Raw genomic sequence first — 24,068 nt, 5'->3', positions numbered from 1 at the left:
GTGATGGACTACTGGGAGCTAAATCATTACGTAGACGCATTTATGGCTAACACAGATGTTTGTGCGGCTAAACTGCACGAATGGAAACAAAAAGGTGCTAACATGTCTCTACTGGACATCAGGAGAGCATACCTACAAGTCCGGGTCCATGAGACACTGTGGCCATACCAGACTGTGGAAGTCGATGGGAAAAAATACTGTCTAACCTGTCTGGGATTCGGTTTGAATGTGGCTCCCCTGATAATGAGAGCAATTGTCAGTGAAGTATTATCTCAGGAAGAAGTTGTAAGCTGCGCAGCATCTGCTTACATTGATGACATTTTTGTCAATGAAGATGTGGTGCCCACGACCAGTTCGGGTTGGAGTGCAAGAACCCAGAGCGGTTGAAGGACGGTGCATGGGTGCTGGGATTGGCGGTCAGGATGGAATGCAGTGAACTACGGTCGAAGCGAGGAAATGCAATTCCAGACGCTCCCAGCCTTGTTACGCGACGAACAATAGTTTCCATGTGTGGTCGACTTGTCGGGCACTTTCCAGTGTGCGGTTGGTTTCGTGTGACTTGTGGAATACTCAGAAGGAGAGTAAGTTTGGTAACTAAGGGCTGGAATGATGAAGCAAGGGACGCCGTACTGCATCATATGATGTTTGAAACCTTAGAATCTGTCAGTGGAACGATCCGGCTCAGGGAAATTTGGTGTGTGGAAAGCAAAGAGCTGAATGTATGGGTCGATGCTAGCTCCCTAGCAATTATTGCAGTCTTGGAGATGCGTGAAACTGTGTTGGAAGATGCATGTTGGCTGCGACCTGAAGATGACTCTCAACATATCAACTTAGCTGAACTGGATGCCGTATTGAAAGGCATCAATTTGGCTCTTCAACGGCAGAGCAAGGTGCTGCACATAAAGACAGATTCTGTCTGCCTATACCATTGGGTCTCAGACACGCTAACTGGAAAGGCGTGAGTACGCACCAAAGCAGCAAGTGAGATGCTTATTAGGAGGCGACTAAGCACTCTCAAGGAGCTTGTGAAAGAGTATGGGCTGACAGTGAATGTGACGCTGGTTCCATTAGCACAAAACATTGCTGACCGATTGATATAAGTACCACAGTGGTGGTTTGAGGCAATGAAAAAGAAAAACGGGCTTGACCCGGTAATAGGCGCGGTTCACACAAACGAGCTGGATGAGAGTCAAATCATGGCTATTCACCAAGGTAGTGGACATCTGGGGGTGCGACGCACTACCTACTTTGTCAGGAGAAGTTGTGCCCAACCACGACAAAAGCAACTGTTAAAACGCTCATATGGAAATGTGAGGAATGTCAGTCCATTGACCCAGCGCCAGTCAGGTGTGAAAAGGGAAAGTTGGAAGTTAACGAGAATTGGCAGAGAATTGGAATGGATATCACGCATTATGGCACCATTTTTTAACTCTAACAGACTGTGGTCCATCGCATTTCTCCATTTGGAGGAAATTGGCAAGGCACGATCGGCAAGCATGATTCATCAGTTGGAGGTAGTGTTCCTCGAGCGTGGCTCACTGGATGAAATCGTTTTAGACAATGACACAGCTTTCTGCAGCAACGCATTCCAAGCATTTGCACATAAATGGGGAGTTCACTTGCGATTCCATTGTGCATACATTCCAGCTGAGAATGGCATAGCAGAGCGATGTCACCGAACAGTGAAATGAATAGCGGATAGAATGCGTTGTCCCATACAGGAGGCTGTCTACTGGTATAACATCACGACAAGAGACAACACATCTCCCTTCACTGTGCCTGCCAACAGGATTTATCGATACGAAGTTTGAGTAAAGACCAGCTATGACTAGCAAAGACCATATGTGGGGGTAACCCCACATATCCGAACTTGGTCAAGGTAGGGATCACCCTACGACCACAGTTACCATCCAGCTCCCATTTCCCACCTCTCGGGAGCAGGATCCCCCTTTCCCTCCCCCCTCCCTCTATCTCCACATAAAAAAACGGCCTTGTGCCTAATTTGCTCAGTGGGGAAGCAAATAGATAAACCCAGGTCCCAAGAACCCCCAACCGCTTCGGCGGCACGGGGGTGCAAAGATCAAAGTTTCCTGAGCCACTATATGCAGGAGGACCAACCGTGGCACCCCGTGGTTACTGCCGCCTTCCCCGACCTCGTTCTCGACCCTTCCATCGAGAGCCGTCGCAGGCCGCGGGGAGAATCTGCCTACATGAAAGAGTGCCGAGCCGCGCTAAAACGACTACCAAGGTCCAGTGACCTTGTGACTGCTACCCGTAGGGAACTCCACAGGGATCTAGTGAAGGAGGCCGCTGACGACCCGCTATGCGCGCGTTTGGGGTGGCAGCAGAGTGAGATCCGCTCCGCGTGGAGCTGGGCGCCAGGTTCGAGTCATCTGAACAATTCGGAGTTCTCTCTGACCTGGCGATTGGCCCGAAATGCACTTCCACTCAACAACATACAATGCAGTTCTGGGTTTCTGGAGTCGCCTGATTGTCCCCGTTGTGGGACAACGGCTGTGGAAACTACGGATCACGCTTTCTTCGATTGCCGCGAACTCCGCCAGTACTGGTCGTATGTCAGTGGGGTGACGGCTCGCATCGATCCTGAGCATCCTCACCCAATTACTGTATCCAATGTTGTGGACAACGTGAGGCCGCCGTGGGACCGGGAAAGACAAATGGTCTACGTTACGATTCTGGCCGTGGCGAGAATGGTGATTTGGACGTCGCGTCTGCAAGGTTGCCGGGGGGTGTTGTCTTTTTCTGATCAAGATCTGATCGCGTTCTTTAAACACCAACTACGGGTGAAGATCAGATGTGATAGAAGAAGGCTGCATCGCGCGGCATTTGACAGAAGATGGATACATGTGGCAAGTCTGTGTGTACGAAGAGGAGCCAAATTTGAATACGTGTTCCCCGCCTAGGTGTGGAACGCGCAGTTCTGTAAAGTTAAATTAAACAAGTAGTCTCTCAGCTAGCTGAGTGTGTGTTCCATCCCTCCCCGATTAGGAAGCCTCCAAGATCCCCATCCCCTCTTACCTGCAATTTTTGTTTTCACCCCTTCCTCTAAATTTTACCCATCTTGGAGAAAAAGAAATACAAACTAACCTCCATCCCTTACCCACAAAATTTTCTTTTCTCCATTCACCCCCATCTAGAGGGCATCCCCACCTAGAGACTGACCCGCAGAAGCGAGGTTCCTTTTACAAACCTAGTGGAACGGGCAGTCTATCAACTAGACGGGGTTGGGAGGGTCCTACTAATCACCTTTTTTTTTTTTTTTTTTTTTTTTTTTTTTCCCCCTCCCTCGACACAAATGAATTATTGTTACCATTTTATTGTTATCTTTTTTGTTTTTACACGTCAATAAAAAATGTTTTAAAAATTGGGAGTTACTAGGACGTCCCCCAATATGAAAGGGTGAATGCGGTATTATGGTGAAAGAAGATACTAGCTGGGAGAAACTTTTGACTTTGTTTAGTTCTGGAGTGACAAGGATGACCAACGACCCCCAAAATCCCCCCTTTTGAGTTGGCCATGTGCCTAAGTTTTTTGTTCATCGTTGATTTTTTTCTGTATTTTTTTAACATGAATAAAAGATTTAATATCTCAAAGTGTAGTATCTGTTCTCTGATACATACACAGCGATAGGCAGTCGTGTTCTGGCGACACATTCTCGTGCCCGGAGAGCTTGTTGGGTAGCGTTCTGTCCGCACCCCCACTTTGTCTGTCTTTCTCTGCTCTCCCCCCTCCCCCACGGGGGGGGATCCGAGCTGATAATTTACGACCTTCCCGCGAGGGAGGGTCGGAAACACTTTCTCTCTTCCCTCCACTAACCTCCCACTCCCTCTCTCAGTTCTATCTCCCCTCTTGCCGCCTTTGGCGCCACTTCTTTTTGGCGCCAAAGTCGGCTCCCAATTTGGACGCCGACTCCACGTCACTCATTTTGGTGAATTATACAGAAGAGAGAGAGCTTTTTTCAAAAATGGACACCCCCAGCCCGGGGACCACCAATACAGATACCCCCAGCCAGGAGGCTACCACAAGAAAAACTGCTCCCCAAGAGGACGGCTCCCCAACAGGGGAAGCAAAAAGCAACGGGGCATACCGCCCGGACACGAAACCGAAGGACGCCCCCCAGAAGGGAGAAAACTCACCAGCAGCTCCCCAAGAGGGCGACTCCCCACAAAGGGGAGAAAAAACAATGTTGGACAGGGCATCCCGCTCTGACAACAAAAATCAAGAGGCAGTAGCCCCAAAGGACGATAAGAGAGACAGTGCTCCCCAGGAGGGCTACTGCCCCAAAAGGGGAGCAAATCAAGAAAACGAGGGGGCATACAGCCTAAACCTCCCCAAAACAAAAGGGGCAAAAGCTCCCAAGGACAATGCTCCCCAGGAGGCCGACTCCCCAAAAAGGGAAGTATTTCCTGGAAGAAGTATAGAGCAGGGAGAGTCGGTCCCAAAGGAAAGCGGAAAGGGAAATGCCCCTCAAAATAGCAACCCTTCCGCCAAGGAACAGCAAAAACAGTCCAACCTCACCAAAGATCCAACACCAACAAGAGGGTTGGCATGGGGGAAGACTGTAGAGAAGCAACTGTCCCCTCAAGAGTATAAAGACTTGTACTTGACCAAGTACAGACAATACATAGAGGGGGCAGAAATTAAACCAGTGCCAGGCGCTTGGGAGGCAATCGAAGACAGAGTGCTCTCCCTCATCATCTCGGATATGCCGGAAAACCGCCTCCTAGGGATGAAAAAGGAAGACATGGCAGGGCTCCTACATAAGCTAAATATCCCGGTATTATACCTGTACCAGAGGAGCTACGCCATGTGGGACATCCTCCTACCCACCAAGGAAGATGCAGAGAGACTCTCCCTCCAAGAAATAAAGCATGGGAGAGTCAAACTAACACCTGAATACCAGGGCAAGAGAAGGACTCGGGTGCAGGTATTTAATGTGCCAACCCAAATACCTGCGGAAGTATTAGGATGCCTCTTCAGCCAGTACGGTGAGGTAGAACAGGTGACCCCAATACGGTCAAAAACTGGGACTCACCTGGGCTGCTACACAATAGCAATGAGGCTGAAGAGGAAAGGTTTTCAGGCAATACCACCGCTGCTGACATACAAAGACGCCAGCATAACGGTAGTGGTGGAGGGCCGTCGTCCACACTGTTGGTTCTGCCAAAAGCAGGGCCACATGGCTAGGAGTTGCCCCCAAAGGGTAACCCCTAATCCAATAACCCAAAAGGCGGTCACATCCACTGAGACAACGCCCGCACCAAAACAGGCGGCAACAACCCCTGCAACTGCAGCACCAACCCCAGCTCCAAGGAAAACTCAAACCACCCAGGAGGCCAAGGGGGAAGAATGGAGCACGGTAGTGAGACAAAAGCGGAAACACTTAATCCCTTCTGCCACCGTCCCACCACCAGCCCAAAAATCGAGGCAGGAGCCTCTGCAAATGCAGAAACAACAACAGCCACCGCAGCCAATGCCGCGGAAACAACTGCAGCAGCAACTACTGCAACAGCAAAATCAGCAAGTGCAGCAGAAGCAGCAGCAGCAACGACACCAGCGAGAGCAGCAACAACAAAAACAGCTGCAGCAGCAAATAGAGGAGCAGACACAACCAACGGTCCCCACACCAATCGAGACGGGGATCAAGCGGAGAAAAGACTGCTCCTCTGAGGATGAATCCGCAAGTGAGAGGGAGAGGAACTCAACCTCACCTCTCCCCGGTTCATTCGAAAGAATGAAAAAGAAAAACAAAAGAAGAAAAGAGGAAGAAAAGGTGGCCCCCACTCCCTGTGAACATACACCACCCCTAACAACAAAATCCACTTCCACCCCCAAACCACACACTGCAACAACACCAGACACCGCACCAACACCAGACACCGCACTAACACCAGACACCGCACCAACACGAGACACCACACCAACACCAGACACCGCACCAACACCAACACCAGACACCGCACCAACACCAAACACTGCACCAACACCAACACCAACACCAGGCACCACACAAACACCCGTCCCCACACCAAGGCAAACTGAGCCACTACCCCAAAAAGAAAATGAAAAGAATGAACCGAGGGAGAGGAGAGACTCCTCTGCCTCTTGCAGACCAAAGGTCCTTGCCCCTGAGGAACTATGTTATGTAGACCCTCTATCTGTGGCCACAGACATTTCCCATCGGCAGAGGAAAAACTTAAAACCTCTGCTCGATTACAAACAGATAGAGGGGAAAGATGTAAATATCCCCTCAAATTTCCCGGACGCCCCACTCCTAATAACCTTTGTCAGAACTCCAGAGGCCTGCAAGACCAACTTGTGGACAAGGCTGCAGGCCGCTGAAGGGGCGTTTCCGGGAATTGAACTGGTTAAAAAAAATGACCCTTCTCTTGATGAACTGTCAAAACAATGCAAGGGAAGGGTCCCAGTGTTGGTCCATCCGTCACTCTATAGGGCCCTTAAATTGACCTACCCTTTGGATGTCGGCGGCATTGTGAGAGAAGGTCAGGACATGAAAAACCTGACCACCTTGAGCATTGCACACAACGTCGGTGTCCTTTCCCCGGCTGACTTCGGAGCTGAGTGTAACACACCTTAAGGTAGGTACCATGGCTTTGAATTTGGCTAGTCTGAATGCGAGGGGCTTGAGATCATCGGGCCGGGCGGCTCGCCTCCGGCACGACCTCTTGTCCCTGGGAGTGGATGTCGCTGCGATTCAGGAGACGCATTTCGTTTCCTCTGTGGACTGTCAGGTGCTGGCCCGAGACTTTGAGGTTTTCTCAGCATATGGCAGCCCGCGGGGGAAGGGAGTTTCCGTGCTGGTTAAACGTACCCTGTCGGCGACGGTCGACGTTGTCCATAGAGATGCAGTGGGTAGGCTGGTTGTGGCCGATGTTGCCGTAAAAGATTCTGTGTTTCGGGTGATTGCGGTTCATGCGCCCAGCACCGCTCGTGAGAGGGTCTCATTCTTCAGTCAGCTTGACGCGTTTGTAGATTGTCGGAAGCGGGTAGTGCTAATGGGGGATTGGAATTCCATCTTAGACCCCGACATAGATAAGGTAGGAGGCGGAGCTAGAGGATCGGAGAGGTGCGAGTCCAGCCTGGCTGATCTGATGGCTAGATGCGGTCTGGTCGACAGGTTTCGGGTCGAGCATCCAGGGCGGGAGATGTGGACGTGGACCAATAGTGTTTCCTCCTATCCAAATACTTATTTGGACAGGATGTTAATTAGGAGGGGCGAAGTAGACTTCTTATCTTGTCCCACGTTCACTTGGCTAGGCCAGACGGACCATAAATTAGTTATGGCCCGGCTGAAGCTAGGAAATAGGCCTAAGTTAGCGGGGTACTGGAAGTTAAACACCTCCCTTCTGGAGAGACAAGACTTCCAAGATCAGTTAAGAGAATTGATTAAAAAGGCACTAGTGGGGGCGGTTACCGGGAGTAAGTGGTGGTTAGGTCTCAAAGCCAAGATCAGAAGCTTCTCCGTCAAGTATGCCCAGCGCCTCGCACTAGATAAGGCCAAGACGAAGAAGAAGCTAGAGCAGAAACTAGCCCAGGCTACGGGGGAGGGTGATAGGGTTAGTCAGGAACTAGCTAAGCAGGACCTTCTACGCGAGACTAGCGAGCGTTACGAAGGCCAAGTAGTTAGAGCTAGGCTTAGAAAGATAGGCAACGAAGCAGTCAATTCTGATGCAGACGTGCGCCGTGAGGTTTCTAGGCGTGGCTCGGACAAATATATTGCAAAAATCAAACATCCGAATGGACGCACCCTGGAATCGACTCGGGAGATCTGCGAGGGGTTTCGAGAACATTTCGAGGAGCGTTTTACGCAGCAGCCCGATCTTCCGGTCCTTGAGTTTAGCGACTATTTGGCCGACTCTCCCCGCCTCGAGGCGGCTAGAGCGGCTGGTTGCGAGGGCCGGGTGACGGAGCAGGAGGTCTTTACTGCGCTGAAGCAGGTCAGCTGTGACAGATCGCCAGGACTTGATGGTCTGCCATACGAACTGTACTTGAGGCTGTCGCCCATGTTTCTGCCTCTTCTGACGGATATGTTCAACCATTGGTTTGCTCAGGGATCCATCCCAGGGCAGGTGACCAAGGGAGTGATCACATTGCTGAAGAAAGGTGACGGGCATGGAGGGGAAGAGTTAGATGACTACAGGCCCATAACTCTGCTAAACACAGAGTTGAAGATTTTGGCCAAGGTCCTGTCGAATCGGCTGCAGGTTGTTATCGACGAGTTGGTTGAACCAGAACAGAACTACGCTGTGAAGGGGAGATCGATTCAGAACAACTTGCACCTGATCCGCATGATCCTAGAGGGGGGAATAGATGACGACACAGAAGCCGCGCTGATAAACTTAGATCAGTCCAAAGCTTTCGATAGGGTCGACCATCGTTTCCTGGCATCTGTCTTAGAGGCCGCCGGTTTTAAACCGGACTTTTGCAAGTGGATCTCCATAATGTATCGGCAGCCCATGGCTGTCGTGCAAGTGAACGGAAAGCGCTCGAAACCCTTTGTTATCTCTCGGTCGGTTCGTCAGGGTTGTCCGCTGTCGCCCCTGCTTTATGTCCTGGCTTTGGAGCCTCTTCTCCGCAAGCTGAGACATGGGGAGGCAAATTCGGCCCTGCGCGGAATGGCTCTGCCTGGCGGCTCAGCTGCCAAGGTATCCGCGTTCGCCGATGATGTCACGATCTTCGTGTCGGGCTCCAGAGACATTGAGGTCGTGTCGGAGGCACTCACACAGTACGAAAGAATTACAGGGGCCAAGATAAACCGCAACAAGTCGGTAGGACTGCGGTTGGGCGCATGGAGTGGCAACGCAAACCTCCCTGCGCCCTTCAGCTGGACAGATGGCCCGGTCCGGATCCTCGGCGTGTGGTTCGGACCGGGTCTCCAGCTTGACAAGAATTGGTTGGAGGTACGGTCAAAGGTGGAGGCTGCAGTCAGTTCGTGGCTTCCTAGGAAACTTTCCTTAAAGGGTAGAGCTGAGGCGTGCGCCACTTACGTCTTTCCTCTCATCCTTTACCGACTGGCCGTACTTCCCCTGCCTGCACAACACCTAAAAGCTCTCGTCGAACTCTTGTCCTCGCTCCTTTGGGACAGAGGAAGACACTGGGTGAGCAGACAGGTCTGTATTCAACGTCCGTGTGAGGGAGGCTTGGGAATGCCGGACTTGAAGTGTCATCGAGATGCTGAGAGACTGGCCTTCCTGAGCAACTATATGCAGGAGGACCAACCGTGGCACCCCGTGGTTACTGCCGCCTTCCCCGACCTCGTTCTCGACCCTTCCATCGAGAGCCGTCGCAGGCCGCGGGGAGAATCTGCCTACATGAAAGAGTGCCGAGCCGCGCTAAAACGACTACCAAGGTCCAGTGACCTTGTGACTGCTACCCGTAGGGAACTCCACAGGGATCTAGTGAGGGAGGCCGCTGACGACCCGCTATGCGCGCGTTTGGGGTGGCAGCAGAGTGAGATCCGCTCCGCGTGGAGCTGGGCGCCAGGTTCGAGTCATCTGAACAATTCGGAGTTCTCTCTGACCTGGCGATTGGCCCGAAATGCACTTCCACTCAACAACATACAATGCAGTTCTGGGTTTCTGGAGTCGCCCGATTGTCCCCGTTGTGGGACAACGGCTGTGGAAACTACGGATCACGCTTTCTTTGATTGCCGCGAACTCCGCCAGTACTGGTCGTATGTCAGTGGGGTGACGGCTCGCATCGATCCTGAGCATCCTCGCCCAATTACTGTATCCAATGTTGTGGACAACGTGAGGCCGCCGTGGGACCGGGAAAGACAAATGGTCTACGTTACGATTCTGGCCGTGGCGAGAATGGTGATTTGGACGTCGCGTCTGCAAGGTTGCCGGGGGGTGTTGTCTTTTTCTGATCAAGATCTGATCGCGTTCTTTAAACACCAACTACGGGTGAAGATCAGATGTGATAGAAGAAGGCTGCATCGCGCGGCATTTGACAGAAGATGGATACATGTGGCAAGTCTGTGTGTACGAAGAGGAGCCAAATTCGAATACGTGTTCCCCGCCTAGGTGTGGAACGCGCAGTTCTGTAAAGTTAAATTAAACAAGTAGTCTCTCAGCTAGCTGAGTGTGTGTTCCATCCCTCCCCGATTAGGAAGCCTCCAAGATCCCCATCCCCTCTTACCTGCAATTTTTGTTTTTCACCCCTTCCTCTAAATTTTACCCATCTTGGAGAAAAAGAAATACAAACTAACCTCCATCCCTTACCCACAAAATTTTCTTTTCTCCATTCACCCCCATCTAGAGGGCATCCCCACCTAGAGACTGACCCGCAGAAGCGAGGTTCCTTTTACAAACCTAGTGGAACGGGCAGTCTATCAACTAGACGGGGTTGGGAGGGTCCTACTAATCACCTTTTGTTTTTTCTTCCCCCTCCCTCGACACAAATGAATTATTGTTACCATTTTATTGTTATCTTTTTTGTTTTTACACGTCAATAAAAAATGTTTTAAAAATTGGGAGTTACTAGGACGTCCCCCAAGATGAAAGGGTGAATGCGGTATTATGGTGAAAGAAGATACTAGCTGGGAGAAACTTTTGACTTTGTTTAGTTCTGGAGCGACAAGGATGACCAACGACCCCCAAAATCCCCCCCTTTTGAGTTGGCCATGTGCCTAAGTTTTTTGTTCACCGTTAATTTTACTGTATTTTTTTAACATGAATAAAAGATTTAATATCTCAAAGTGTAGTATCTGTTCCGACAGATACTGCAAGCTAAGACTAGCAAAGACCAGCTATGACTAGCAAAGACCATATGTGGGGGTAACCCCGCATATCCGAACTTGGTCAAGGTAGGGATCACCCTACGACCACAGTTACCATCCAGCTCCCATTTCCCACCTCTCGGGAGCAGGATCCCCCTTTCCCTCCCCCCTCCCTCCATCTCCACATAAAAAAACGGCCTTGTGCCTAATTTGCTCAGTGGGGAAGCAAATAGATAAACCCAGGTCCCAAGAACCCCCAAACCGCTTCGGCGGCACGGGGGTGCAAAGATCAAAGTGTCTTCGATTGCCGCGAACTCCGCCAGTACTGGTCGTATGTCAGTGGGGTGACGGCTCGCATCGATCCTGAGCATCCTCGCCCAATTACTGTATCCAATGTTGTGGACAACGTGAGGCCGCCGTGGGACCGGGAAAGACAAATGGTCTACGTTACGATTCTGGCCGTGGCGAGAATGGTGATTTGGACGTCGCGTCTGCAAGGTTGCCGGGGGGTGTTGTCTTTTTCTGATCAAGATCTGATCGCGTTCTTTAAACACCAACTACGGGTGAAGATCAGATGTGATAGAAGAAGGCTGCATCGCGCGGCATTTGACAGAAGATGGATACATGTGGCAAGTCTGTGTGTACGAAGAGGAGCCAAATTTGAATACGTGTTCCCCGCCTAGGTGTGGAACGCGCAGTTCTGTAAAGTTAAATTAAACAAGTAGTCTCTCAGCTAGCTGAGTGTGTGTTCCATCCCTCCCCGATTAGGAAGCCTCCAAGATCCCCATCCCCTCTTACCTGCAATTTTTGTTTTCACCCCTTCCTCTAAATTTTACCCATCTTGGAGAAAAAGAAATACAAACTAACCTCCATCCCTTACCCACAAAATTTTCTTTTCTCCATTCACCCCCATCTAGAGGGCATCCCCACCTAGAGACTGACCCGCAGAAGCGAGGTTCCTTTTACAAACCTAGTGGAACGGGCAGTCTATCAACTAGACGGGGTTGGGAGGGTCCTACTAATCACCTTTTGTTTTTTTTTTTCTTCCCCCTCCCTCGACACAAATGAATTATTGTTACCATTTTATTGTTATCTTTTTTGTTTTTACACGTCAATAAAAAATGTTTTAAAAATTGGGAGTTACTAGGACGTCCCCCAATATGAAAGGGTGAATGCGGTATTATGGTGAAAGAAGATACTAGCTGGGAGAAACTTTTGACTTTGTTTAGTTCTGGAGTGACAAGGATGACCAACGTCCCCCAAAATCCCCCCTTTTGAGTTGGCCATGTGCCTAAGTTTTTTGTTCATCGTTGATTTTTTTTCTGTATTTTTTTAACATGAATAAAAGATTTAATATCTCAAAGTGTAGTATCTGTTCCGACAGATACTGCAAGCTAAGACTAGCAAAGACCAGCTATGACTAGCAAAGACCATATGTGGGGGTAACCCCACATATCCGAACTTGGTCAAGGTAGGGATCACCCTACGACCACAGTTACCATCCAGCTCCCATTTCCCACCTCTCGGGAGCAGGATCCCCCTTTCCCTCCCCCCTCCCTCCATCTCCACATAAAAAAACGGCCTTGTGCCTAATTTGCTCAGTGGGGAAGCAAATAGATAAACCCAGGTCCCAAGAACCCCCAAACCGCTTCGGCGGCACGGGGGTGCAAAGATCAAAGTGTAGTCAGGTGCTGGCCCGAGACTTTGAGGTTTTCTCAGCATATGGCAGCCCGCGGGGGAAGGGAGTTTCCGTGCTGGTTAAACGTACCCTGTCGGCGACGGTCGACGTTGTCCATAGAGATGCAGTGGGTAGGCTGGTTGTGGCCGATGTTGCTGTAAAAGATTCTGTGTTTCGGGTGATTGCGGTTCATGCGCCCAGCACCGCTCGTGAGAGGGTCTCATTCTTCAGTCAGCTTGACGCGTTTGTAGATTGTCGGAAGCGGGTAGTGCTAATGGGGGATTGGAATTCCATCTTAGACCCCGACATAGATAAGGTAGGAGGCGGAGCTAGAGGATCGGAGAGGTGCGAGTCCAGCCTGGCTGATCTGATGGCTAGATGCGGTCTGGTCGACAGGTTTCGGGTCGAGCATCCAGGGCGGGAGATGTGGACGTGGACCAATAGTGTTTCCTCCTATCCAAATACTTATTTGGACAGGATGTTAGTTAGGAGAGGCGAAGTAGACTTCTTATCTTGTCCCACGTTCACTTGGCTAGGCCAGACAGACCATAAATTAGTTATGGCCCGGCTGAAGCTAGGAAATAGGCCTAAGTTAGCGGGGTACTGGAAGTTAAACACCTCCCTTCTGGAGAGACAAGACTTCCAAGATCAGTTAAGAGAATTGATTAAAAAGGCACTAGTGGGGGCGGTTACCGGGAGTAAGTGGTGGTTAGGTCTCAAAGCCAAGATCAGAAGCTTCTCCGTCAAGTATGCCCAGCGCCTCGCACTAGATAAGGCCAAGACGAAGAAGAAGCTAGAGCAGAAACTAGCCCAGGCTACCGGGGAGGGTGATAGGGTTAGTCAGGAACTAGCTAAGCAGGACCTTCTACGCGAGACTAGCGAGCGTTACGAAGGCCAAGTAGTTAGAGCTAGGCTTAGAAAGATAGGCAACGAAGCAGTCAATTCTGATGCAGACGTGCGCCGTGAGGTTTCTAGGCGTGGCTCGGACAAATATATTGCAAAAATCAAACATCCGAATGGACGCACCCTGGAATCGACTCGGGAGATCTGCGAGGGGTTTCGAGAACATTTCGAGGAGCGTTTTACGCAGCAGCCCGATCTTCCGGTCCTTGAGTTTAGCGACTATTTGGCCGACTCTCCCCGCCTCGAGGCGGCTAGAGCGGCTGGTTGCGAGGGCCGGGTGACGGAGCAGGAGGTCTTTACTGCGCTGAAGCAGGTCAGCTGTGACAGATCGCCAGGACTTGATGGTCTGCCATACGAACTGTACTTGAGGCTGTCGCCCATGTTTCTGCCTCTTCTGACGGATATGTTCAACCATTGGTTTGCTCAGGGATCCATCCCAGGGCAGGTGACCAAGGGAGTGATCACATTGCTGAAGAAAGGTGACGGGCATGGAGGGGAAGAGTTAGATGACTACAGGCCCATAACTCTGCTAAACACAGAGTTGAAGATTTTGGCCAAGGTCCTGTCGAATCGGCTGCAGGTTGTTATCGACGAGTTGGTTGAACCAGAACAGAACTACGCTGTGAAGGGGAGATCGATTCAGAACAACTTGCACCTGATCCGCATGATCCTAGAGGGGGGAATAGATGACGACACAGAAGCCGCGCTGATAAACTTAGATCAGTCCAAAGCTTTCGATAGGGTCGACCATCGTTTCCTGGCATCTGTCTTAGAGGCCGCCGGTTTTAAACCGGACTTTTGCAAGTGGATCTCCATAATGTATCGGCAGCCCATGGCTGTCGTGCAAGTGAACGGAAAGCGCTCGAAACCCTTTGTTATCTCTCGGTCGGTTCGTCAGGGTTGTCCGCTGTCGCCCCTGCTTTATGTCCTGGCTTTGGAGCCTCTTCTCCGCAAGCTGAGACATGGGGAGGCAAATTCGGCCCTGCGCGGAATGGCTCTGCCTGGCGGCTCAGCTGCCAAGGTATCCGCGTTCGCCGATGATGTCACGATCTTCGTGTCGGGCTCCAGAGACATTGAGGTCGTGTCGGAGGCACTCACACAGTACGAAAGAATTACAGGGGCCAAGATAAACCGCAACAAGTCGGTAGGACTGCGGTTGGGCGCATGGAGTGGCAACGCAAACCTCCCTGCGCCCTTCAGCTGGACAGATGGCCCGGTCCGGATCCTCGGCGTGTGGTTCGGACCGGGTCTCCAGCTTGACAAGAATTGGTTGGAGGTACGGTCAAAGGTGGAGGCTGCAGTCAGTTCGTGGCTTCCTAGGAAACTTTCCTTAAAGGGTAGAGCTGAGGCGTGCGCCACTTACGTCTTTCCTCTCATCCTTTACCGACTGGCCGTACTTCCCCTGCCTGCACAACACCTAAAAGCTCTCGTCGAACTCTTGTCCTCGCTCCTTTGGGACAGAGGAAGACACTGGGTGAGCAGACAGGTCTGTATTCAACGTCCGTGTGAGGGAGGCTTGGGAATGCCGGACTTGAAGTGTCATCGAGATGCTGAGAGACTGGCCTTCCTGAGCAACTATATGCAGGAGGACCAACCGTGGCACCCCGTGGTTACTGCCGCCTTCCCCGACCTCGTTCTCGACCCTTCCATCGAGAGCCGTCGCAGGCCGCGGGGAGAATCTGCCTACATGAAAGAGTGCCGAGCCGCGCTAAAACGACTACCAAGGTCCAGTGACCTTGTGACTGCTACCCGTAGGGAACTCCACAGGGATCTAGTGAGGGAGGCCGCTGACGACCCGCTATGCGCGCGTTTGGGGTGGCAGCAGAGTGAGATCCGCTCCGCGTGGAGCTGGGCGCCAGGTTCGAGTCATCTGAACAATTCGGAGTTCTCTCTGACCTGGCGATTGGCCCGAAATGCACTTCCACTCAACAACATACAATGCAGTTCTGGGTTTCTGGAGTCGCCCGATTGTCCCCGTTGTGGGACAACGGCTGTGGAAACTACGGATCACGCTTTCTTTGATTGCCGCGAACTCCGCCAGTACTGGTCGTATGTCAGTGGGGTGACGGCTCGCATCGATCCTGAGCATCCTCGCCCAATTACTGTATCCAATGTTGTGGACAACGTGAGGCCGCCGTGGGACCGGGAAAGACAAATGGTCTACGTTACGATTCTGGCCGTGGCGAGAATGGTGATTTGGACGTCGCGTCTGCAAGGTTGCCGGGGGGTGTTGTCTTTTTCTGATCAAGATCTGATCGCGTTCTTTAAACACCAACTACGGGTGAAGATCAGATGTGATAGAAGAAGGCTGCATCGCGCGGCATTTGACAGAAGATGGATACATGTGGCAAGTCTGTGTGTACGAAGAGGAGCCAAATTCGAATACGTGTTCCCCGCCTAGGTGTGGAACGCGCAGTTCTGTAAAGTTAAATTAAACAAGTAGTCTCTCAGCTAGCTGAGTGTGTGTTCCATCCCTCCCCGATTAGGAAGCCTCCAAGATCCCCATCCCCTCTTACCTGCAATTTTTGTTTTTCACCCCTTCCTCTAAATTTTACCCATCTTGGAGAAAAAGAAATACAAACTAACCTCCATCCCTTACCCACAAAATTTTCTTTTCTCCATTCACCCCCATCTAGAGGGCATCCCCACCTAGAGACTGACCCGCAGAAGCGAGGTTCCTTTTACAAACCTAGTGGAACGGGCAGTCTATCAACTAGACGGGGTTGGGAGGGTCCTACTAATCACCTTTTGTTTTTTCTCCCCCCTCCCTCGACACAAATGAATTATTGTTACCATTTTATTGTTATCTTTTTTGTTTTTACACGTCAATAAAAAATGTTTTAAAATTGGGAGTTACTAGGACGTCCCCCAAGATGAAAGGGTGAATGCGGTATTATGGTGAAAGAAGATACTAGCTGGGAGAAACTTTTGACTTTGTTTAGTTCTGGAGCGACAAGGATGACCAACGACCCCCAAAATCCCCCCTTTTGAGTTGGCCATGTGCCTAAGTTTTTTGTTCACCGTTAATTTTACTGTATTTTTTTAACATGAATAAAAGATTTAATATCTCAAAGTGTAGTATCTGTTCCGACAGATACTGCAAGCTAAGACTAGCAAAGACCAGCTATGACTAGCAAAGACCATATGTGGGGGTAACCCCACATATCCGAACTTGGTCAAGGTAGGGATCACCCTACGACCACAGTTACCATCCAGCTCCCATTTCCCACCTCTCGGGAGCAGGATCCCCCTTTCCCTCCCCCCTCCCTCCATCTCCACATAAAAAAACGGCCTTGTGCCTAATTTGCTCAGTGGGGAAGCAAATAGATAAACCCAGGTCCCAAGAACCCCCAAACCGCTTCGGCGGCACGGGGGTGCAAAGATCAAAGTGTATTGTTACCATTTTATTGTTATCTTTTTTGTTTTTACACGTCAATAAAAAATGTTTTAAAAATTGGGAGTTACTAGGACGTCCCCCAAGATGAAAGGGTGAATGCGGTATTATGGTGAAAGAAGATACTAGCTGGGAGAAACTTTTGACTTTGTTTAGTTCTGGAGCGACAAGGATGACCAACGACCCCCAAAATCCCCCCTTTTGAGTTGGCCATGTGCCTAAGTTTTTTGTTCACCGTTAATTTTACTGTATTTTTTTAACATGAATAAAAGATTTAATATCTCAAAGTGTAGTATCTGTTCCGACAGATGCTGCAAGCTAAGACTAGCAAAGACCAGCTATGACTAGCAAAGACCATATGTGGGGGTAACCCCACATATCCGAACTTGGTCAAGGTAGGGATCACCCTACGACCACAGTTACCATCCAGCTCCCATTTCCCACCTCTCGGGAGCAGGATCCCCCTTTCCCTCCCCCCTCCCTCCATCTCCACATAAAAAAACGGCCTTGTGCCTAATTTGCTCAGTGGGGAAGCAAATAGATAAACCCAGGTCCCAAGAACAGCTCTTACCAGGTTGGAGATCGTGTGTGGGCCAAAAGACCACAAAACTGATATATCACGAGGTTCGGCAAGGGTGAGGTGACCAAGCTAATCAGCCCTCAATCGATTTTGGTGGACGGTGTGCCTCGCCAGGTGAAAGATCTGCGCCCTCGCCATTATGTTGTTACATCGGAGGAAGAGGAAGACTCAGGCAGTACAATGTCTTCTGAAATGACAGAGAGTATGATGCAGGACGACGGAGAGGATTTTGAGCTATATAATGCACATACTGAAGAAGCGAAAGAGGGACCACCCGTCTTTTCCTTTACGAAGGAGTACCCGACAAAGACAGATACTTCTCCCTTGCCCTGATTGTAAAACATCGCCTATGGAACAGACTGGTGGCAATAATGGTGGTAATGAGGAAGATGGCAAGGAGGAAGTGCTGCCTCCGGTTCTTCGAAGAAGTACCCGACAAAGACGACTTCCCCCCCCCTCTACCCCGTTTTTGATCATGAGATCAGGGGGGAGTGTAGCAGAATTAGCAATAACCGAAATGAGGGGAAATAGAGAGCTTACCTCGGATACGTCTGTTGTGTTTTAGGCTGAGCGCAAGAGAGAGTTCCAAGATGGCGTCCATGGGTTTTATTAGTGTTTACCCCATGCAATTATCGTAGTATCGCGTCTGCTCTCGCGCAATTATGCAAATACATAATTCCCGGCAGGACACTGGAAAGCAGTCAGTCGGTGTCCTGCAGATTGTGTGTAGGTGGTTCTGGCGATTGGATTGTTCTTTTTGACGAACCACGTGTCTGCGAGAAACGAGTTTTTTTTTTCTTCCTGTTTTCTAGAGGTGGGCGATATTTCCTATCTGTGTTCCCGATTTTTTTTTTTTTTTTTTTTTGCCTACTACATTTTGCTTGACGTTTAATAAAACAATTTAGAATGATTTAAGTAAAGTATAAGCTGCCGGAAATAGCAAAATTAAAGTCAGGGTGATAGTGGAAGGCTAATTCGTAAATTTGATATGCAGTAGAAGGATTTCAAATGTGTAACAGAAGAACTAAAACAGCGTATCACAAGTAAAACTGGCAAAGTTAAATGTTAATAACAGAATTGATCAGTCTCGGCAGAACAGACTGTCCAAGAATAACCCAAATCTTCTTTTTCTTCAACTACACGAATTGTAAGAAAGAAAGCCGTTATACGTGATACTGATTAATCTCGTGTATTCTGGAAAAGCATTTGGGAAAAGGAAGGAAAATATCAAGAAAAGAAAGAGATACAGATGGGAAAGTGAAAGGATGGACAAGGAAAGAGAAGCCAAGAAAGATGGTTAGTGTTAGAGTGGAAAAAAGGAAAGAGGAAAAAGGAAAAAGATAAAGAAAAGAGAAACGAAAAAGAGAGTGGAGCGAGAAAAAAGAGACTGGGGAGGAGGGAAAAGAGGGGAATAAAGAAAGGTAGAGACAAAGACACTAAGAAGAGTGAGAGGAAGAAATTAAGCCGTATTCGATGCAACATTTAGTACAAGCTGCAAGTGCACAATGAACCAAAAATTGCTTCAATTGCATTGTGGATGTGGGGAGGAGTGACTTGAGGCGACGAGCATATCAAGCATATATTGAAAATGTCTGGAATTCGGATATGAGTCAACAAACAGTTCAGGACTAAATTTAAAAAGAACGAGTTCCAGTTTAAAATCTTCCGGTACCCAAAATATTAAAACGGCGGAAAACCACGTCCGGTTTACAATTAAAAACAAATTCGGAATTTTCACATATTTTTTTAGCAATGCTGATAGTGGGATAACGTTTAAAAGTTAACGTACACTATTTTACCAAAGTAAAGAGAATTGCAAAAAATATTATCCCCCAAAATACCCTTGAATCATCTTAACTAAAACGTATTTTAACCATTGTCCGTTTTTTCATTATTATGGAACGCATAATTTTCACATTGATAAAATGAATGCATTAAAAAGAGCAATTATACTTGGTGGCGAAGAAAAAATGCACTATTTTCACATATGCTTGAATTAAATCATATGTGGTCGTTAATCAAACACTAAAATATCATCTAACAGAGACGCTTTATTATCATAAAGCGTCTCTGTTAGATGATATTTTAGTGTTTGATTAACGGCCACATATGATTTTTTAATTAAAAAATAATAATAAAAAATGGTTTCAAACTTTCTTCACTCTTTTGGAGAGTTTGAAATGAACTGGACAACTAAACGGTTTAAGGACCAGGAAGCAACTTTGAAAGTTGAAATAAACTCTACAAGAGTCTAAAGGATTATTCTAGAAGCCTCTAAAAAGATAATAAGATTGTTCAACGGATAAAAATTATAAATGAGAATTAAAACGTAACTTCTCGGTTTTCATTTTTCTTCCTTTGTGTTTTCTCTCAAAGAAAAAATGAAATATCGTGACAAAAGAACTTGATTTAAACTTTTTTACTAGGGAGAGAAAGATTGAGTACGAGGATGTATTTTTTGTTCGATATAACAGCATTCTCACAAAACGTTGTCTGGAACGTTAATGACAATTTCGTCTACGGCCCGAACGAAGACAAGACGTTCGCCTCCAGAAATAATAAGTGAACCTTTTAGAGTCCACTTAATTGACACAATCAATTGTTATACAGGTCACGGGGACCTAAATTTTAGGTCTCTAGGACCTGTATAACAATTGATTGTGTCGGACTTTATTACTTTTAAAACTTGGATCAACAGAACTGCTTGCCCGGCGATTCGTTTTCAACCACTTCCTTTGCGGACAGAAGTCACGCTCGATTATCTTATTATCACCTCTCCCCATGTTCGTAAAATCATTAAAAAGAATGGAAATGTTGTGATAAAAGCCAACGCGTGTAACCCTGCTTTTATTCCTCCTATACTAATAAAGAAATACTTTATTGAGATTGACTTCGTTTTCTCCAAACTTGCCGAATCATGCTTTCCTGATAGCTGGAAAATTACCACTATTCAAGAATTCTGGTGAAAGAACTGACCCATTCAATTATCACCCTGTCAGAATATATTCCTACTTTATAAAATCATGTGTGTGTGCCAGCGTTTATGTGTGTGCGTGAATATATTTTAAGAAGTTACATAGTAGCAATGATTTCGCGAACAACTGGAAATTTATGAAATCGCTCTATCCAGAATAATCGAGCACTCTATTGGATTTCTTTCCACCCAAGAGAACCATGGTTCACACACACACACACACACACACACACACACACATATATATATATATATATATATATGTATGTGTGTGTGTGTGTTTACCTCTCACTCACACACACACACACACACACACACATATATATATATATATGTGTGTGTGTGTGTGTGTGTGTGTGTGTGTGTGTGTGTGTGTGTGATTGTGTGTGTGTGTGTGTGTGTGTGTGTGTGTGTGTGTGTGTGTGTGTGTGTGTGTGTGTATGAGTGAGAGGTAAAGAAAGAAATTCTATTTTCGATGTCGTCATAAAATAATAGCTGAATCGTTTTCGGAAAAGTAGGTTTAAGTATTTTTATTTCCGTCAATTATTTCGTTTGTCATTTTATTTGGACGATAACAAAAATAGATAGTCAAAATTATAAAGACTTTTTGAGGGAATGTGGGTATAGGAATATCCTTACAAACATGTAATTCGTGAACAAACTATAGTTACGGATAGACCAAAGAGTCTGTGATATTTCTTCGCTTTTCCTGAATATTACTCCAACAGTGACAATAAAGATATATTCGTAGAATATTAAAAAATAAATTTATATATGAGACGCAATGTGAATGCGCTAAATAAACAGGAGGAAAATAAAACAGCAAGTTATAAAAAGCAGCAGCAGAGAAGGTAAAAAGGAGAAAGTAGAAAGACGAGGATAAGAGATTTCACAATACGAGTGTACGTAGCGGCCATTATATTCGTTGATTTAGTATTATTAGAATGTATTAAAATTCAAGAGAACTGAAGAATTATACACTATTATATGTTATTAGGACCTTCCGTAACTAAAACTGGGGTTGATTTTAACAAATAAATTTCTGTTGGTTTTCCAGCAGGACGCGATATTTTTTAAGTTGGTCAACAGAAATTAACGAAGACAAGAATTCATTAAATTTAAAGACGGAAGAGAGGAGAGTCGGTGAAATCGAGATTGTTTTGTAGTTTTGTAGTTTTATAGAGTGTTTAGATACGGCCACGAATCGTCATAAGATGCTCTGTTTGTAATTTGAAATAGAATATCGTCTGTAACGCTTAAGTTTGAAATAGAGTTTTCTTTTGTCTATCACACTTAAGTTTTAAGAATATTTTTTAGTCTGTCATGTTTATGTTTAAATGAATTTTATTTGGTCAGTCATGCTTAAGTTTGTAATGCGGGTTTCTGTTACGTTTCTGTTACGTTTAAGTTTGTAATGGAATGTCTTTCACGCTTATGCATGAAACATATTTTGTTTTGTTTGTCACAACTTTGAAATAGTGTTTTTTTTGGTCAGTCACGGTTAAGTTTAAATATTATTTTTACTGCTGAAATTACAGATTGAACGGGCGCATATTTCTTTCACGTTTTTCACACATTTTCTTCATTTTTCATTCCCAGATGACCCGCTTCTTCATGTTTCTCTATTGTGAACAAATTGATCGAAAGTAAATTAGTCTGGAAAAGTTGTCTTCCCTTCTCAAGCAATATCGTATCATCGCATTAATTTTTAAAGAGAAGTTTTACATTTTAAATAAGACAGATTTTCCTATAAATTAGTACGATCTGGAGATATTTTAATATAACCATTTTATCTACTTATATTTATCACTTTAATATGTTTGTTACACACATGACAATGCATTGTCCTTGTTGCTGCATATGCAAGTGAAGCATGGACAGAGAGAGCACAAGAGGAAGATTTTAAAAGAGAAATGAAATGTTTCAGGACTATCATCGGGGTAAATGTGGGATAAACGAAGAAATGCAGATATCCTAACTATATATATATATATATATATATATATATATATATATATATATATATATATATATATATATATATATATACAAAAAACAAAATCTTGATACTTCCAATGTATGTGGAGCAGATGTTATCACTGTTATATTAAAAAAAGACATGCTGTGCAGACCCTGCCCTTCCCAAATATTTTGCGGAATCTTGTTTATGTGATAGCTGGAAAATTACTGCTGTTGTACCAGCTTTCAAGAATTCTGGTGAAAGAACAGACCCGCAAAATTATTCCCTACTCGTATAATGATCTTCCAAATCACATCCTTACATCATTTGTAGACATTTATGCTGACGACACTACCATTTATGGTAGCACATCTAAGACAGTAAACGACCAAGTTCTCTCCAATTCTCTCTCCTCTGATCTTGAGCACGTAGTACAATGGGGTAAGGAGTGGCTGGTTACTTTTAATGCATCTAAAACCAAGCTTCTCTCTTTACATCATCAACATTCTGATCCACATCTGGCATCAATTGAAATGAATGGCTCTCGTCTACAGGAGGCCTCAAGTTTTGACAAGCTTCTGGGCTTGACCATTACTCCTGATCTTAAATGGAACACGTACATCAAATCTGTTGCCAAGGCCGCTGGAAAAATGGTGGGATCTTTTTATCGATCCGGTAGATATCTCACTGCTGATGCTATTCTCTATCTATATAAGAGCCAGGTACGTCCAAGGATGGAATATTGTTGCCACATCTGGGCAGGAGCTGCTAGAAAGGACTTGTCCTGCCTTGATAGAGTTCAAAATAGACTTCGTAGCCTCGTAGGAGATGTCCTTTTCTCTTCCTTGCAACCTCTATCTCACAGAAGAGATATTGCGAGTCTGTCTCTGATGTATCGTTATTTTCATGGAAAGTGTTCGACTGAGCTTCAATCTATGGTCCCCCCTCGCCAAACTTTCACAAGAAACACTCGTCTAGCTGTAAACACTATCAATAATTCCCCTCACTCTTTATCTGTGCCTAAACCTAAACGTAGATTTCATGAACAAAGCTTCTTTCTTAGAACTGCACGCCTGTGGAATTGTCTTCCGTTTTCCTGCTTTCCGGCTGACTACAATATGGTTGTCTTCAAGTCTAACGTAAATAAGTTCTTGATGAGCCGTTCCATATAAGTTATCAAATTTACCAAATTTTCATTACTAATGATTACTATATTGTCCAATTTCTACTGTAAACTCTTTAACCCTCATCCTTGAGTGGCCTCTTGGCCTTGATAATGTGGTGATGCCTTTCTAAAAAAAAAAAGTCTCCTTCCACTCTTCCTTTAAATCTTTGAATTTTTATCGATCTAGCGATAGTTCATCACATTACTTATTTCTGATAAACATAGATTTAGGCAACCTCATTATATTGCAGATATCTTAACGGTTATCTCTGAACTCATATATGGGTTCAGACAAGTAAAACTTGAGCGGAAGCCTGTCATGAAGGTTCTATCAGGAAAATTTGATTAATGGACGAATATTGAATGTAATCAAATAAAATTGACTAAAAGAAACACCCAATGGCCGTAGATCAACATCAAATCAACGCAGATGTGTGCCTCGAAGGTCGATATTTAGACTTTTAATATTCCCGATCTTCATAATCGATTTCCTGATTGTGGTTTAAGTTGTCCCCCTTTGCAAATTGGCTGTTTGGAGAAATGGAAAACTTCTACTTCACTACACTGATGTAATCGTGTATGATATGAATATATTTGTTGATAAGACCACGCTCTATTCTCAATTTGCCTGCATATCGAACACACACAAACA

General features: G+C 46.6%; 2 protein-coding genes across 4 annotated transcripts in view; one reads left to right on the top strand and one right to left on the bottom strand.

Moving 5' to 3' along the window:
• The window catches only part of LOC145241473 (uncharacterized), a 419,465-nt gene that overhangs the window by 346,320 nt on the left and 49,077 nt on the right, over nt 1–24,068 (bottom strand). The gene's annotated exons all lie outside the window — the stretch shown is intronic.
• Nucleotides 186–17,951, top strand: LOC145241471 (uncharacterized). The gene is made up of 2 exons (XM_080104456.1): nt 186–1,844; nt 17,279–17,951. The coding sequence occupies exon 1, from the start codon at nt 423–425 to the stop codon at nt 960–962; it is 540 nt and encodes a 179-aa protein (XP_079960582.1). The 5' UTR covers nt 186–422; the 3' UTR covers nt 963–1,844; nt 17,279–17,951.

This window comes from Euprymna scolopes, chromosome 20 (assembly GCF_053919585.1).
Source record: "Euprymna scolopes isolate OS-2025 chromosome 20, ASM5391958v1, whole genome shotgun sequence".
Taxonomy (NCBI): Eukaryota; Metazoa; Mollusca; class Cephalopoda; order Sepiida; family Sepiolidae; genus Euprymna; species Euprymna scolopes.
This window is presented reverse-complemented; position numbering and strand designations above follow the sequence as displayed.

Coding starts and splice junctions, on each gene's coding strand:
- LOC145241471 (XM_080104456.1), top strand. CDS start 423: ATGGAATGCAGTGAACTACGGTCGAAGCGAGGAAATGCAATTCCAGAC.